A 17,897-nucleotide genomic window follows, 5' to 3' on the forward strand; every position below is an offset into this window, starting at 1 on the left:
AGGTGGCAGTTTGTTCCCTTTGTCTTTTTTTGAAAAGTCAGAAGCTGAAGCTGAATCTGTCTTAAATACCTCCTATATATTTTGTCTTTCAGTGGTAATGGATGTGCAGGACTCAACACATGTGAGCTGTAAACTCTACAAGGGGCTGTCAGATGCACTCATTTGCACAGATGACTTCATTGCCAAAGTTGTTCAAAGGTAGCACTGGCCCTTTTCCATCAGAGTCCCATTAACAGGTGTATAAGTGGAGTTCCTTTTGTGGCTCAATGGGTTAAGAACAGACATAGTGTCCATGAGGATGTGGGTTCAATCCCTGGCCTTGCTCAGTGAGTTAAGGATCTGGGGTTGCTGCAAGCTGTGGCATAGGTTGTGGATATGGCTCATATCCGGTGTTACAGTTGTTGTTGTATAGTCTGGAGCCCACAGTTCCAATTTATCTCTTAGCCCAGGAACTTCCATATGCTGTAGAGGCAGACTTAAAAAGAAAAAAAAAAAAAAGAAGTGTATAAGGAATGTTGTTTTCAGTATTCAAGTGAATTAGAAATTTAGGAGGAAAGCATTTAGTCACTGCTTTGAATTCACCTATCTCTGCTTTTTAATCCAAAAGCATTATGAGGATTGGTTTTTTTAAATGTCATTATGAAAGTAATAGGATGTAAGGTAGGTAACTTTAGGCCCAGCATTAGGGTTCTTTTATGAGGGAGGGAGCTGAAATAAGATGTAGATATTTTTTCACTTTTCCTCTGTGTCACTTTTTTAACACATGTAACATGTCAAATGGCAGTCTGTGGGAAGACACTTAAGCCAGTCCGCATCCCAAAAGCATTAATGCGGGTTTCAAGATATTTTAGAGCAGGTACCAGTTGTTTGTTTAATAAATAAATTTTATTGGAACACAGCTATGCCAGTTCACTTACATATTGTCTGTGGTGGCTTTTGAGCTAAGATGACAGAGTAGTTGGGTAGAAATCATATGATCCTCAAAAGCTTAAAATATTTTTTATTTTATTTTTTTTGTCTTTTGTCTTTCTAGGGCCACACCCGAGGCATATGGAGGTTCCCAGGCTAGGGGTCAAATCAAAACTGTAGCCGCCAGCCTGTGCCATAGCCACAGCAACGCAGGATCTGAGCCGAGACTGTGACCTATACCACAGCTCACTGCAACGCCGGATCCTTAACCCACTGAGCAAGGCCAGGGATCGAACCCACAACCTCATAGTTCCTAGTCGGATTTGTTAACCACTGAGCCACGATGGCAACTCCTCGAAAGCTTAAAATATTACTGTCTGGCCCTTTAAGAAAGGTTGCTGACATATTCTAGAGCAAACACATTTTAAATATGTTTATGAACATAAATTTATCTGTAGCATAAAATGTGCTTTGCTTTAAAATACGAAAGATTTTCAGGGAGTTCCTGTTGTGGCCCATTGGTAATGAGCCCAACTAGTATCCATGAGGATTTGGGTTGGAACCCTGGCTTCATTCAGTGAGTTAAGTATCCTGCATTGCTGTGAGTTGTGGTGTAAGCACAGATGCGGTTTGGATCCTGTGTTGCTATGGCTGTGGCTGTGGCTGGCAGTTGCAGCTCTGATTTGACCTCTAGCCTGGGAACCTCCATATGCCGCAGGTGCGGCCCTAAAAAGAACAAAAACAAAGATTTCCAATCAACAGTTTTACTTTTCACAGTATAGCTTTTGGGGTGATGTAAGCCACTAAAGTTTAGAACTTGATGGGTTAAGAGATTTTTTTGTGGAGTTCCCTTGTAGTGCAGCAGGTTAAGGATCCAGCATTGTCATTGCAGCGGCTTGGGTGGCTGCTATGGCATCCCAGGCTTGGGAACTTACACAGGCTGTGAGTGTGGCCAAAATTCAAAAGGAGAAGGAGAGATTTTTCTGTGGTTTGTTAAGTAAGATAAATCATGTATCCCATTAATCATATGTGAAGCCCCAAAGGAGGGCATTTTCTTTTTTTTTGTCTTTTTGTCTTTTTGACTTTTCTTCTAGGGCCGCTCCCTCAGCATATGGAGGTTCCCAGGCTAGGGGTCTAATCGGAGCTGTAGCCACTGGCCTACGCCAGAGCCACAGCAACACAGGATCCAAGCCGCGTCTGCAACCTACACCACAGCTCACGGCAACACCAGATCCTTAACCCACTGAGCAAGGGCAGGGATCGAACCCGCAACCTCATGGTTCCTAGTCGGATTCGTTAACCACTGAGCCAACACGGGAACTCCAGGAGGGCATTTTCTTATTCAGTTCATTATTACCAGTTTTGTTTTAGTTCAGTGTGATATTTAATTATTTAGACTCTTGTTTATGGTTGGTTGGTTTTTGGTGATACTTCAAAAGAGGTTGATGATTGCCTACTAGTCCAGATTCTTTTTAGAATGCGTTTACCCAAAGCTCTGGCATTTCATAGAACTGCATCTGCTCTTCAAGATATTTGCCTTACCTGAGAACTGCTTACTGCAAACTTTTGGCATATCTTTAGGTCGCAGGCAAAATTAAAACTTGTTTTCCCAAATGAAAAATTGGTTTCATTTAGCAGCTAGTGAAATGTTAACTTTGCTTTTTTTTCATCTTACTCTACAGATGTATGTCCATTCCTGTGACGATGAGGGCTATTCGGAGGAAAGCTGAAACCATTCAGGCCGACACCCCAGCACTGTCCCTCATTGCAGAGACAGTTGAAGACATGGTGAAAAAGAACCTGCCCCCGGCTAGCAGCCCAGGGTATGGCATGACCACAGGCAACAACCCAATGAGTGGTACCACTACACCAACCAACACCTTTCCGGGGGGTCCCATTACCACCTTGTTTAATATGAGCATGAGCATCAAAGATCGGCATGAGTCGGTGGGCCATGGGGAGGACTTCAGCAAGGTGTCTCAGAACCCAATTCTTACCAGTTTGTTGCAAATCACAGGGAACGGGGGGTCTACCATTGGCTCGAGTCCGACCCCTCCTCATCACACGCCGCCACCTGTCTCTTCGATGGCCGGCAACACCAAGAACCACCCGATGCTCATGAACCTTCTTAAAGATAATCCTGCCCAGGATTTCTCAACCCTTTATGGAAGCAGCCCTTTAGAAAGGCAGAACTCCTCTTCCGGCTCACCCCGGATGGAAATGTGCTCGGGAAGCAACAAGACAAAGAAGAAGAAGTCATCAAGATTACCACCTGACAAACCTAAGCACCAGACTGAAGATGACTTTCAGAGGGAGCTATTTTCAATGGATGTTGACTCACAGAACCCTATCTTTGATGTCAACATGACAGCTGACACGCTGGATACGCCACACATCACTCCAGCTCCAAGCCAGTGTAGCACTCCCCCAACAACTTACCCACAACCAGTACCTCACCCCCAACCCAGTATTCAAAGGATGGTCCGCCTATCCAGTTCAGACAGCATTGGCCCAGATGTAACTGATATCCTTTCAGACATTGCCGAAGAAGCTTCTAAGCTTCCCAGCACTAGTGACGATTGTCCACCCATTGGCACCCCTGTTCGAGATTCTTCAAGCTCTGGGCATTCTCAGAGTGCCCTCTTTGACCCTGATGTCTTTCAAACCAATAATAATGAAAATCCATACACTGATCCAGCTGACCTTATTGCAGATGCCGCTGGAAGCCCCAGTAGTGACTCTCCTACCAATCATTTTTTTCCTGATGGAGTAGATTTCAATCCTGATTTGTTGAACAGTCAGAGCCAAAGTGGTTTTGGAGAAGAATATTTTGATGAAAGCAGCCAAAGTGGAGATAATGATGATTTCAAAGGATTTGCATCTCAGGCACTAAATACTTTGGGGGTGCCAATGCTGGGAGGCGATAACGGGGAGAGTAAGTTTAAAAGCAATAGCCAAGCTGACACAGTTGATTTCAGTATTATAGCAGTGGCTGGTAAGGCTTTGGGTCCTGCAGATCTTATGGAGCATCACAGTGGTAGTCAGAGTCCTTTACTGACCACTGGGGACTTAGGGAAAGAAAAGACTCAAAAGAGAGTAAAAGAAGGCAATGGCACCAGTAATAGTAGTCTGTCAGGGCCAGGATTAGACAGCAAACCAGGGAAGCGCAGTCGGACCCCTTCTAATGATGGCAAAAACAAAGATAAGCCTCCAAAACGGAAGAAGGCAGACACTGAGGGGAAGTCTCCTTCTCATAGTTCTTCTAACCGACCTTTCACCCCACCTACTAGTACAGGTGGATCTAAATCTCCAGGCAGTTCAGGAAGATCTCAGACTCCCCCAGGTGTTGCCACACCACCCATTCCTAAAATCACTATTCAGATTCCTAAGGGAACCGTGATGGTGGGTAAACCCTCCTCTCACAGTCAGTATACCAGCAGTGGTTCTGTGTCTTCCTCAGGAAGTAAAAGCCACCATAGCCATTCTTCCTCATCTTCTGCTTCCAACTCAGGCAAGATGAAAAGCAGTAAATCAGAAGGCTCATCAAGTTCCAAGTTAAGTAGCAGTATATATTCTAGCCAAGGGTCTTCTGGATCTAGCCAGTCCAAAACTTCATCCCAGTCGGGGGGGAAGCCAGGCTCCTCTCCTATTACTAAGCATGGACTGAGCAGTGGCTCTAGCAGCACCAAGATGAAACCTCAAGGGAAGCCATCATCACTTATGAATCCTTCTTTAAGTAAACCAAACATATCCCCTTCCCATTCAAGGCCACCGGGAGGCTCTGATAAGCTTGCCTCTCCAATGAAGCCTGTTCCTGGGACTCCCCCATCCTCTAAAGCCAAGTCCCCTATCAGTTCAGGTTCTGGTGGTTCTCACATGTCTGGAACTAGTTCGAGCACCGGCATGAAGTCATCTTCAGGGTTAGGATCCTCAGGCTCATTGTCTCAGAAAACTCCCCCATCATCTAACTCTTGTACAGCATCTTCCTCTTCCTTTTCCTCAAGTGGCTCTTCCATGTCATCCTCTCAGAACCAGCATGGGAGTTCCAAAGGGAAATCTCCCAGCAGAAATAAGAAGCCCTCCTTAACAGCTGTTATAGATAAACTGAAGCATGGGGTTGTCACCAGTGGCCCTGGGAGTGAAGACTCAATGGACGGCCAGGTGGGGGTGAGCACAAATTCTTCTAGCCATCCTATGTCCTCCAAACATAGCATGTCAGGAGGAGAGTTCCAGGGCAAGCGTGAGAAAAGTGATAAAGACAAATCAAAGGTTTCCACCTCGGGGGGCTCAGTGGATTCATCTAAGAAGACATCAGAGTCAAAAAATGTGGGGAGCACAGGTGTGGCAAAAATTATCATCAGCAAGCATGATGGGGGATCCCCCAGCATTAAAGCCAAAGTGACTTTGCAGAAACCTGGGGAAAGTAGTGGAGAAGGGCTTAGGCCTCAGATGGCCTCTTCCAAAAACTATGGCTCTCCACTCATCAGTGGTTCCACTCCAAAGCATGAGCGTGGCTCTCCCAGCCATAGCAAGTCACCAGCATATACCCCTCAGAATCTGGACAGTGAAAGTGAATCAGGCTCCTCCATAGCAGAGAAGTCTTATCAGAACAGTCCCAGCTCAGATGATGGCATCCGACCTCTTCCAGAATACAGCACAGAGAAGCATAAGAAGCACAAAAAAGAAAAGAAGAAAGTAAAGGACAAAGATAGGGATCGGGACCGGGACCGAGACCGAGACAAGAAAAAGTCTCATAGCATCAAGCCAGAGAGTTGGTCTAAATCACCCATCTCTTCAGACCAGTCCTTGTCTATGACAAGTAACACAATCTTATCTACAGACAGGCCCTCAAGACTCAGCCCTGACTTTATGATTGGGGAGGAAGATGATGATCTTATGGATGTGGCCCTGATTGGCAACTAGGAACCTTACTTTTAAAAACAAAAACATGGCCAGAGAAAAACTAATAGGTGTATAGGCAAATCACCATAAGGGGTGAGTCAGAGAGGTCTGATTTTGTGTTAAAGAATCTTAAATGGCATGGCTTCGACACCGAGTGGGGTGAATTTAGAAAGGCATAGCCAGACCCTACTAAAGAGACCATAGGGTTTGATTCTGGTTACTAAGAATCACTTGTTTCTTTGCCAGAAAAAAGAAAAAAAAAGTTAAAATACCTGCTTATGAAAGGGAGGGGGTGGGAAGGGCTTAGGGAAAGGGAAGGGTGGGAAACAGTTTTGTGGGAAATATTCATATATATTTTTTCTCCCTTTTTCCATTTTTAGGCCATGTTTTAAACTCATTCTAGTGCATGTATTTGAAGGGCTGGGCAGAAAATGAAAAAGCAATACATTCCTTGATGCATTTGCATGAAGGTTGTTCACCTTTGTTTGGGTAGTTGTCCATTTGAGGCATGGGCAAATGAAGGACTTTGGTCATTTTGGACACTTAAGTAATGTTTGGTGTCTGTTTCTTAGGAGTGATTGGGTAAGGAAGATGATTTTAGCTATTTATTTATAATATTTTAACCCTTTATCTGTTTGCTTTTATACAGTGTTTCTTTCTAATTCTATGAGGTTCAGGGTTCAAAATGATGGGAGGCGGGAGAGCAAGGTTTATTTGGTGGTAGGGAGCTTGTAGCTTGTGCTGGTACTGTAGTATCAAGCCCAAGCAAATTAGTCAGAGCCCACCTTTGGAGTTAAGTAGAAAACCAAAATGGTATTTTTGTTTTAGGAGGTTTTTCATAGGGTTCAGACATCATAGGAATATTAGGAGTTAATCTCTTTATGGAGGTATTGGTTTGTAGTTCTTTTTCCTTTAAAGAAAGCTGGGCTGGCTTTTTGGGATGTAAACATGTTTTCAGATGCAGTAAGGTTTAAAAGTGGGACAGCCTCCCTGAACCAGTGGCATGAAAACCATTACAGAATTAATAGTTCTCCTATTGCTACAGTGTGCCAAAAGTCCACATCCCAGCATTTTGTTTGTAGGAGAACTGATGCCATTCCTATGAGCTGGGCTCCTTGTTTCCCTTCATCACAAGGATAAGGAGTCTAGACTTTAATTACTCCAGTGTATGCTCCCTTAGATAAAACAGTAAAAAAATTTGCAGCCATAGTTCACTTACAACAGTTTCAAGCTCACTTGAAGTAATGGGGGCCTGGAATGCTAGGTGGGCATAAAGATAAACCCTTGCTACTATGTAGCAACACAATTGGACCTTTTTGAAGGAATAGGTCTGAGTCTGGATTCTGGGGGACATCAATAAGAAGCCCTTCTCATAAATATAGAAATCCAGGAGACCATTTGAGTGCAACACAAGTTCTCAGTATTTGGAGGGTCCTCTCAAAATTCTGCGGCCTTACTTTGATTTTGACACCTGCACTGTGCCATTCCTGATGATTCCATTCAGGATCTGTATCAGCAGGACGGGGCACGATCCCCAGCACAACTCTTCTGGATTGAAAAAAAAAAAAAAAAAAAAAAAGCCAGGTGATTCATTTGTGTGTGTGTGTATATCATAAATGGAGTGACTTCATCAATAAGAAGATATCTATATTCAGCTCTTTCTGCAGGTTGGAGTTAGCATAGAGTTGGAAAATCAGCTTTGGCTTTCTTTCCTGACTGTCTCTGATTTCCTTTAGTGTTCTCCCTTTTCTGGTCATCAGCTCTCAACAACTCTGCCACTCTTGTGTCCTAAGGTAATAAGAAGTAGGAAACGAAACCTTGCAAAGTGGAGCAAGAAAAGTTATCGGTTACCGTATCAGAGTCAAATGTCTTGGGTGACACTAAGGAGGACATGGGCAAGGTGATACCAGAGTGCTTTATCTTGTGATGCTGATACAGTAGCAGCCTCTCAAACATACAACCAGGTTGGATTTCTCACAAGTTTCTCACCTAGTTTTGAATCCTATCCCATTGGTTTCTGCAGGAGAAAAAAAAAAAAAATTAAATGGTTTTTAAGTTTGTTTTGGTTGGGAAAAATCTTATGGGGAATATACTGCATAGTATCAGGGGCTCAGCTCCCCCAAACAGAGCCAACAAATACCAAAATGAGTAAACTGGGAAGCTTTTTCTCTCTTTCTGTCTTCATCCCAGATCAAAGAATCCCGAGTTAGGATCTGGATGAAGGATAAGCCCCTGAATTGTCGATGGGCACACCCCACACACTGACCCAGCATCTGAACTTGCTTAACAGGGAGCCGGGGCTAAACTGCTTCACCCTGCCTGAGAACCAGGGAGCACTGCATTTCTCCACAGGGTGGAGGAGAAGAGGCAGAATAAACCAAGCCTGGGACACCTCCCTCCTGTCTAGGTGTACTCATTCTCCTGTTCCAAAAGACGGCAAGGACATGAAGTCAACTTCTACCTATCTTCTGCTGCTGGTGTCTTGTGTATTCTTAGTTTGACCTGATTCCTCTTCTGTCCTTTGGCTTCATGTTAGGGGTCCTTGGTCAAAACCTGCTCTGATGTACATGAAGATTCCAGGTTCAAAATCAGTGTCTTAAAACAAGTATTGTAGAGGTGGGGGAGGGGTTAAGCAGGATATAACTGCCAAACTTAAGATTGGTGACTCTTAGAAAGATTTACCTTAAGGCCTGGGTCTGAAAATTTAGTGCAGCACTCTTGTGAATTCTCAAAAGAATCTTTCCAGGGAGCCAGTGAGTCACAGTATCCAGTTGAGTCACTTAAAGCAGACGCCAGTATAGGAAACTCATTATTCACAATCCCTAGGTAATCTCATATTTGTTTACCTTTTTAAAAATCCCCTTCCCTCCCTTATTTCTACCCTTGAGTTAGTTTTTTGAGGGGTAGGAAGTATTTAACATCTCAGAAGCTAGGTTGGGAAACATGCTCAGCTGTAAAAGCTGAGCTTTAAATTTTGAGTTTTAAAAATGTACATCAGGAGCAGTTGGGAGGGGCTTTTCTAAAAAAAAAGTAATCTTTTAAATTTGATTTTCTGTGTGTATGGCCGTTCTGTAAATACTTTGGGGTTTTTCATTTTTTTGAAAGTAGACAAAATCTGTGGGATTTTTTTTCCCGAAACATTACAGAAACCTGTTTATTTACATGCAAATAAATTTCTTTGATAAAAAGCAACATGCCTATGTGTAATAAATTTCTAACTTTTGGATAATTGTTTATTCAGCTTTTTAAAAGTCCAATCAAAAGTATTTTAAAATAACAAAGGAAAAACCTTCCTTGAAATGTGTAACTGGAAAGGATAATTAGGGGAACAGAACTGTGAAAGTTTTCTTCATTTGATTTACCTGCTCAAGCCAGTTTTACTATCTTTTACAGGCCTTAGTCACCAATTGTATCAATAGTTCTTGCTGGGAGAAAAGTTCTGTTAGATGCAACAAAAGGCTGTTTTTATATGGCTGCAGTAAAGCAATCACATTAAAAGTATCTGGGACAGGAGGAGGCTATAACATCTAGATCTGGGTTTGTGGGCCTGAGAATGAGTTACTGAAGCTGGGTTCCTGGGTTCTTTTCTAGGGAAAAAAAAAGTGCTTTCAGAGTTGGGTAATAAGCCTTCCAGCTACAATACGCCTTTTTTTTTTTTTTTTTTTTTTGGACTTTTTAGGGCCTCGCCCGTAGCATATGGAGGTTCCCAGGCTAGGGGTCTAATTAATCAGAGCTGCAGCCACCGGCTTTCACCACAGCCACAGCAATGCCAGATCCATGCCACGTCTGCAACCTACACCACAGCTCACGGCAACACCGGATCCTTCGAGGCCAGGGATCGAACCCGCAACCTCATCGTTCCCAGTCAGATCGTTAACCATTGAGCCATGACGCAAACTCCAAATATGCCTATTTTAAAAGATCTCCAGCACAATTTGCTCTTACAGAACTTTTTTTTTTTTTTTTTTTTTTTTTTTTTTGGCTTTTTAGGGCCAAACCCGAGGCATATGTAGGTTCCTAGGTTAGGGGTCCAATCGGAGCTACAGCTGCTGGCCTACACCACAGCCACAGCAACGTCTTATTCCAGCCTCATTTGCGACCTACACCACAGCTCATGGCAATGCAGGATCCTTAACCCACTGAGCGAGGCCAAGGATCAAACCCACAGTCAGATTTGTTTCCCCTGCAGAACCACATCTCTTAATCAGACAAGCCAGTTACTGAAAGTACAAAGTAACAGGGGTATGAAAATAAACTCATATCTGCTTTGAAATGCAATTGTAAGTCCAGCCAGCACTGCTAGAATTGATGATATAGTTTCCAATGTTTCATATTTGGGATATAATTCCGTAGTTTGTCGCTCTAAGTGTAAACTCATTTCTTAATTCATGGAAGTCAGATCATAAATTTTGAGACTTCAAGGTTTGAGGGCTGGTGTTACTAAAGTACATATTATCATGACACATCCAGCTTCTATAGAAGGAGCCTGAGTCAGAATGAATGTTACTACTGGGCAAGCGCCCCCGCCTACTCGTTCAGACACGCTTGTTTCTCCCGCCAAAGTGGCGTCAGGATCAGGATCTCACCAACCAGAGCCCTGATTGGAGGGCAGGCAGGCCCTAGAGCCCATTGGGTGCCAGCAGCGGTCGGAAAGCAGAGGGGCGGGAGAAGCCGAGGCCTTTCTGCCTCACCCGCCCCCACCTTCACCAAAGCGTGCCCCTCCCCCAGCTAAAGGAATGGTCGCCCAGCTCCAGCACTGCACCCCTTGACCCCAAGGCACGAGGTGCGGCCTCGCCGCATATCCCCAGAGCAGAGGGCAGCGCAATTACCCCCTGTCCTTCTAAACCATGCACAAGGAGATCCACTCCCCGCGGCGGCCCCCTAGGCCTCCCTGCAACACCCGGTAATGCAATCCACGGGGGCGGGGAAGGCGGTGGCGGCGGCGGCAGCGGCGGCGGCGGCGGCATCAGAACAGCCCCAATCTAGAGACGGCCAGAGAGGAGAAAAATGGCTCCAAGCAGGGACCGCCTGCTGCACTTTGGGTTCAAGGCTACAGTGAGTGATAGGGGAAGGGAGTTGGGTGTCTGGGAAGGACATGTGTGCCAGCGCAAGCTACCGGGAAAGCGACAAGACTGAGGGGGCGGGGGAGGACGAGACAGCTCAAGTGCTTGGTGGGTTGGTGCGTGCTGTTTGCCCGCGGATGGGAGAAGGGGGGCTTGGGCGCTGTGTGCAGTTGTCCTGCTTTCCTCTCTCTCACTGGTCTGCGAGCACGCGCACACTCGCTCCCGCCCCACAGCCCCTCCCATACACAAATACACACACAGACATATAGACACTTCCCTGCCTCTTCTTCTTGCGGTGGGCTTGGCGGCCTTGGAGGCGAGGGCGGGCTCACGCCGCCGCCGCCGCGCTCCCGGGCGGATGGTCGCGGGCTGCGCCCCGGGGTGGGGGAGGGGTGGTCCTGCGCTGCTGCCGCCGCCGCCGCCGCGCGCTCCTCCTCCTCCCCCTCCCCACACCGTTCCGAGGCCCGGGCGGTTCTGCCCAATGAGGAGCGGCGTTGCTGGCAGGTGGGGAGTGTTTTTGTTTTGGGTTGAAGTTGAGGCGGAGGAGAGAGAAGAGCTAGCGACAAGCAGTCGTCGCCACCGCCGCGGGAGGCGGAGGAGGCCCTGCGGGATTCAAGAGGTCTCCCCTCCCCGCCGACGGCTCTTGCCCGCCGTTCCTCTGCCTCCTCCCGGTGCCGGAACTCCCGGGCCTGCCCCGGGCCCCCAGTCTTTGCCCTCCACACGCCGCAGCGCCCGGCCCCGGCCGCACCCGCCGGCCCCATGAGGAGGGACGTGAACGGAGTGACCAAGAGCAGGTTTGAGGTGTGCGCTTGGGGGTGGAGGGGGCTAGGGCGGCGTGAGGAAGGCGATTCCCGCTTTCATGCCCCGAAAAATTCGCTCCGCACCGAGCCTCCTCCTTTGCCTGGCGCCGTCATCCCCAGACCGCTGGGGCTGCCAGACTTCTCTCCCCTTTCTCTCGATCTGAGAGCCCAGTGCAGCCCAGCTTCCTTCGTCCTGCGGGCCGATCGCCTCTTACTATTTTGCTGGCGGGCCGGGACCGAGGATTAGCTCTGGCGCCCTAATTCCCCCTCCCCCCAGTATCACTCAGCTTTCCATTCTTTCTTTACACAACCTTTGGCGTGTCTCCCTTCACTCGGCAGAAAAAGCATCACAGCTCTGATCGACCGGAGGGAGCTTGTTTTCTTTTTGCCACCTTCGAGGAGGAAATTATGAGCCAGGGGGCTTATTCTCCGAGTTTGAGAGACCTTGGTTAAACTAGGGAAGTGGAGGTGGGGGACTGAGATGGTGGAGACGACCACGGGTTTTCGGTGCTGTGTTAGGTTAGGGTATTGTTCTGATACTTCCTCTTCTATCCCGTTTAGTCTGTACTTTTGTTGCTCATTGTTTCTGGGAACTCTTCGTTGTGTACAGGCTTTGAGATTGGGACGAAGGTCTGAGAGACTTAAGAAAATCCATTCAAGTCTCTTTGTCTCTAAGAACTTTTCCTCTGGCGAAAGAGATTTATAGTAATGGAATTAAGAAATGGGTGAGGAAATAAAACATCTGAAAGCGTCTTGAGAGTAGTCAGCTTTAGGAAGTGACTCCTTTTGAAAGTGAAGTATTATAACGACAGATGAATTATAGTAGTATAGTAATATACGGGAAGACCCATTGGGGGAATAAGAGAGAGAAAGAAACTTCTACAGCAAGAAGAGTAAATGTTACCTGGCCTTTTTTGGCAGAAAATCAGGCTGACCCGAGGTCACTCACAGCTCAGTGTATCTCACTTGATGTTTTCCTTCATTTCCATTTTAAGGATGAAATTGTAAGACGGTGAGACAAAAGTTTTAGGAAACTTGCCAGCTAGGTTTAGAGGGTGAAATTGTTACCTAAGGGTCTTAGTCTATTCCTGATTTCGGTTAATGCTTTTGGAAAATATTTTAATTTACCCACAAAGATCGAGACAGGAAGTGTTTGGGGGAGTTTAAATTCAGAGCTTCAGAGGTATTGTTGCAGGCCAGGAGTGGAGAAAATCAAGGAACTGGTCTCCTTAGGGTTTTTTTTTTTTTCCCCCTTAGGGTTTCCATGTTTATCTTAATCGTGGGAAAAAAGTATTATAGTAGATATGTTTTGGTGTTTATGCTGCCCTTGATAGCTTCATATTCAGTATTACTGTAAAAATTTAGACGGTCCTTAAAATAACTGTATAGAGGAGTTCCTGATGTAACACAGTGGGTTAAGAATCCAGCTTTGTCACTGCAGCGGCTTGTGTCCCTGCTTTGGCCTGGGTTTGATCCCTTGCCCAGGAACTTCCACATACCGAGGGTGCAGGCAAAAAAAAAAAAATATTACTCCATAGACATTTAGCAGTTAACAAAAATCTTCAAAGGGAAACCCAAATACTGAAGTTTTGAGTGGGAGATAGTAGCCTTTTGCTATTGCAGCCTGTTCTTTATCAAGCTGACTTAATTGACATTCAATTTAAGTGAATTTTGCTATTCACTTTTAGGTTGTGTGAGTAATTGTTGAAAAGAGTTCTTTTATAGTATGTGCTTTAAAATTGCATTGCTGTATCCGGTTTTTATAATTATCTTATATTTTAATTTGTTGTTTATCTGTAATGGTGGTATTAAAATAAGAATTTATCGCTTTATTAAGCATCCCTGTTTACCTTGATTGGTATGTGTGCCTGAAAAGAAGATAAAAAAGGAGGAAAAACTCCTTCTGCAGTGTTCATGATTAAAGTGTTTATTTATAAACAAAAAGCTACTTTTTTATGATGTGAAGTGTTCATGCTGAAATACAAATGAGAAGGGGCTGGAAATATGTGTTAACAAGTTTCGTTATCAAATTATTTCTTAAAATCATTTACCCGTTAATGACCTAATTTACATGTAGTAAAACAATAAACTGGTCTCTTATGAAGTAATAAACTTATTGCTAATTCACTGAAGACATTTTAAATATTTAGTTGCAATGGATAAAAGATGTAGATAGGATAAAGCAGGCTTTTCATATCTAAAACATTCACATCAAAATTTTTTTTTAATTCTTGAAATCACAGGAGGCTTTTCAAAGGACTGATCATATTTTATGATGGTAAGCAGATAGCTCTGAGAATTTTTGTGAGTGCAGGAAATTTCTATAGCAAAAATATCACAACTAACATCACATTAGTTATAGTTAATACAAAAAGTGAAAGATTGTTTTCTTTTTCTTGGCCACATTTTTTTATGGGGAGGAGATAACTAAAGCTTTTTTTTTTTTTTTTTTTTGCCTCCCCGCCCCCCGGGCATGTGGAAGTTACCAGGCCAGGGATCAAACCCATGCTGTAGCAGTGGCCAAGCTGCTACAGTGACAACCCTGGATCCTTAATCTGTTGCACCACAGGGGAACTCTGCTTATTTTTTTAATTCGATTTGTTAAAATCTTTGTATAGGGAATATTCTGTGTATTGTGTCTTTGGATACTGTTTTTTTTTTTGTTTTTTTGTCTTTTTGCTATTTCTTTGGGCTGTTCCCAGGCTAGGGGTCCAATCGGAGCTGTAGCTGCCAGCCTACTCCAGAGCCACAGCAACGCGGGATCCGAGCCGCGTCTGCAACCTACACCACAGCTCACGGCAACGCCGGATCCTTAACCCACTGAGCAAGGGCAGGGACCGAACCCACAACCTCATGGTTCCTAGTCGGATTCATTAACCCCTGCGCCACGATGGGAACTCCTGTCTTTGGATATTGTAACTGGAGGCCACACACTTTAAATCTCACACTCAGCAGTAGAGGTGTAGAAAAATAAACTTAGGTTAAAATCAAAGAAGAGTACCTTAGTTAGCCAGCTGTGTAGCATCCTGTAGAATAGCTAAGTAGATGACTGATGGTTAAAAGAGTTAAAAAAGGAGGCAGATATGTGAAAATCATTGTCCTTTGCTGTATCACTTTGGCATTTAATCCATACAGTAATGACCCTTATAAGTTAACATAATGTATACTGAATTATTTTAGTCTTACAAGTGAAATTAATCATTCAGGAGTTCCCATCGTGGCTTAGCAGGTTCAATCCCTGGCCCTGCTCAGTGGGTTAAGGATCAGGTGTTGCTGTGAGGTGTGGTGTAGGTCACAGACTCACCTTGGATCTGGTGTTGCCTCTGGCTGTGGTATAGGTCGGCAGCTACAGCTACAGCTCGGATAAGACTCCTAGCCTGGGAACTTCCATGTGCTGTGGGTGTGGCCCTAAAAAGACCAAAACAGAAAAAAGAAATTAATCGTTCAGATACTTTTTTAATTATCTTACAGTACACTTTGTTTTGTGGCAAATTTTGATACTTCCTTTCAAATTGAATAATGACTGTTAAATGTGTCTTGTATGCTGGGTGCTCTGAGCTAGATGTTTTACCTCTGTTACTTCTAATTCTCACAATTCTATTTTGAGGAAAGCTAGGCCTTGAGAAGTATTCAAGTTGCACAGCTAGTCTGTGGTGGAGCCAAGATTCCAATCTGCTTTTTTTTTTTTTTTTTCCTCCACTCTATCATTCTGCTCTGTTTTCAGCATAACAGCACAAAAGCCCAGAAAATGTGAGGAAAAGAGCTTTCCTAAAGTTCTGCATCTAGTATTTTTTTGTTTGTTTTTGCTCTCAAGAGAATGCAGCTTTCATTTTAAATGCTATAAATCCAGTGCTGGCCTAACATAGTGAAATTAATGACAGACACCTGTAAATAGCTAGGCTAGCCCTTGAATCCAAGAGTAGATTTTTTTCAGCTAAGCCTTTACCCTTTGTCCTACTCTTAGTAACTCCATTATAAGAATGTAGTACTACTGGAGAAAAACTTCTGTCCTATTTGGTTTTATTAAAAAGTATTATGTTTTTTAAGAAAGTTATAGTGGTAACATTAATTGACATTCATATACCATTTTACAGTTTAATCAGTGCCTGGAGATGTTAAGATTCACATAGTTAGGAAGTGGTAAGTTCTAATTGGGATATATTGAATCCCTGTTCATTATTGGTTTTCATCATACCTCTCTGCTGCTCTGATAAATATATGATATTACAGTTTGTGCAATTAGATTATAGTATTTCTTTGCCTGCTTCATTTTATTGATTCACTTTGTCCAAAATAAGAAAAATCATATAAGTTGTTTTATGGCAGAAAGAACATACGACATTGGGAGTTAAGAGAATGGGTATTTGTTGATCTTGATTTTTGCTACCAACTCACCCCAACTTTGGTCTTCTCTCCACTTCTCTGGTTTGGTCATTTTCCTTCTCTGCAAGAGAAGGGAATTAGAATCAATTATTAAGATTCCTTTTGTTCCAGAGTCCTATGAATCTGTAATTTTTGAGTAAAAGCAGTGGACCATATTTTCTTTGTTGTTTCTTATGAAATAGCCATTCTAATACTTTGGTCAAGTTTGCAGGCCTAGTCACACAGTACAGTTAAGGCTACAGTAATGACCTTTTTTCTCTCTTAAAGTTTTATCTTCCAATCTAAAGAACATTCTGCATAGTAAATAACCCTATTTTCCAAGTTGGTGCATGTGGAAAATGTTATGTATATTTTCCAGTGGGTGAGAGTCATTTGTTTCACTCTATTTGAAAGGCCTTGCAATGGGAAAGAATACTAGTAGAAGTAAGCAGTTTTGTTTTTAACACTTCAGAGATTGGTTGGAATGCAATTATCTAGTAGTATTATAGAAATCTGGGTTTTTTAGACCCGTTCAGACAATTCGTCCTTTTTGAATAATGTTATTGATATTTCTTTATTATATAACCATGGGTTCTTTTAAAGCACAGTACATTATATCATGTACTTATACTGTAGTTATTCATCATTTAAAAATAAACATGTTTATATCTTGTCACTGTCTACATAAGCATTATGTATTAAAAATTATGCTTTCCATTACTTTTTTTTAACTTGGCAAAAACTTTACAAAATGTATTCTTGATATTTAAGTCATACATTCTTAGATGTAATCTATTTATTCATTGAAGATTTTCATTCATTAAATCATTTATTAGATATTGACACTTTTTAAAAAATTGCCATATGGTTGATTTATAATGTTGTGTCAGGAGTTCCCGTCGTGGCACGGTGGTTAACGAATCCGACTAGGAACCATGAGGTTGCGGGTTCGATCCCTGCCCTTGCTCAGTGGGTTAAGGATCCCATGTTACCGTGAGCTGTGGTGTAGGTCGCAGATGTGGCTCGGATCCCGCGTTGCTGTGACTCTGGCGTAGGCTGGTGGCTACAGCTCCGATTCGACCCCTAGCCTGGGAACCTCCATATGCCGCGGGAGCAGCCCAAGAAATGGCAAAAAGACAAAAAAAAAAAAAATGTTGTGTCAGTTTCAGGTGTACAGCACAGCCATATCTATATCTTCATATATATATATATGTATATATATACATATATATATATATGGCATGAGCTTGATCCCTGACCCAGGGATATATATATACTTTTTCAGATTCTTTTTCCTTATAGGATACCACAAAACATCAAGTGCAGTTCCCTGTGCTGTATAGCAGGTCTCCATTGGTTTTCTAATTTATATAAAATATGTTAATCTCAGCCTCCTAATTCATCCCTCCCTCACCCCTTTCCCCTAGAAGTATCCACATGTTCTAGGTCATTTGTCACTTTTAGCTGTTAGTGTCAGTGTTGTTTTTTAAATCTTTTTGTTTTCTTTCTTCTTTCTTTCTTTTTTTGCTTTTTGGTGTCACATCTATATAGCACGTGGAAGTTCCCAGGCTACAGGTCAGAACAGAGCTGCAGCTGCTGGCCTACACCACAGCAACTCAAGGTCCAAGCCTCATCTGCCACCCACACCACACACAGCTCATGGCAATACCAGATCCTTAACCCACTGATCAATGCCAGGGATTGAACCCGTGTCCTCATGGCTATTAGTCGGATTGTTAGCGCTGAGCCATGACAGACGGGAAGTCCCAGAGTTGTCTCTTTTTAAGTCTTGGTTGCATTTTTCTTGAAAATTAATGAGTGCTTTTGTTATTCCTAGCCCTTAGATTACTGTTTTCCACTG

The 17,897-nt window shown here is 43.6% G+C and overlaps 2 protein-coding genes across 41 annotated transcripts in view; both read left to right on the plus strand.

Moving 5' to 3' along the window:
- Positions 1–9,003, plus strand: part of MED1 (mediator complex subunit 1) — a 31,584-nt gene extending 22,581 nt beyond the window's left edge. For 6 of the 15 annotated variants that reach the window (XM_021067050.2, XM_084984518.1, XM_084984514.1 and 3 more), the window contains 3 exons: positions 93–198; positions 2,592–2,732; positions 2,927–5,856. In XM_021067050.2, the coding sequence (XP_020922709.1) occupies positions 93–198; positions 2,592–2,732; positions 2,927–3,041 (362 nt within the window). In that variant the 3' untranslated portion in view covers positions 3,042–5,856. Of the gene's footprint in view, positions 1–92; positions 199–2,591; positions 7,189–8,001 lie in introns of those variants that run through there. The other 9 variants (XM_084984512.1, XM_084984521.1, XM_084984517.1 and 6 more) reach the window with 3 other exon arrangements.
- Positions 9,004–10,524: 1,521 nt separating this feature from the next.
- FBXL20 (F-box and leucine rich repeat protein 20) overlaps positions 10,525–17,897 on the plus strand; it is a 94,458-nt gene continuing 87,085 nt past the window's right edge. For 10 of the 26 annotated variants that reach the window (XM_084984645.1, XM_013979808.3, XM_084984652.1 and 7 more), the window contains exon 1: positions 11,394–11,675. Coding sequence is in view for 2 of the 26 variants with exons in the window: in XM_003482995.5 (XP_003483043.1) it covers positions 11,634–11,675 (42 nt within the window). In the remaining 24 variants the exon portion in view is untranslated. Of the gene's footprint in view, positions 10,867–11,393; positions 11,676–17,897 lie in introns of those variants that run through there. The other 16 variants (XM_013979813.3, XM_013979820.3, XM_084984639.1 and 13 more) reach the window with 3 other exon arrangements.

Source organism: Sus scrofa, chromosome 12 (genome assembly GCF_054392235.1).
Source record: "Sus scrofa isolate SSC_HxYL_T2T_F1_AM1 chromosome 12, Sscrofa_HxYL_maternal_Yorkshire_Landrace_v2.0, whole genome shotgun sequence".
Lineage (NCBI taxonomy): Eukaryota > Metazoa > Chordata > Mammalia > Artiodactyla > Suidae > Sus > Sus scrofa.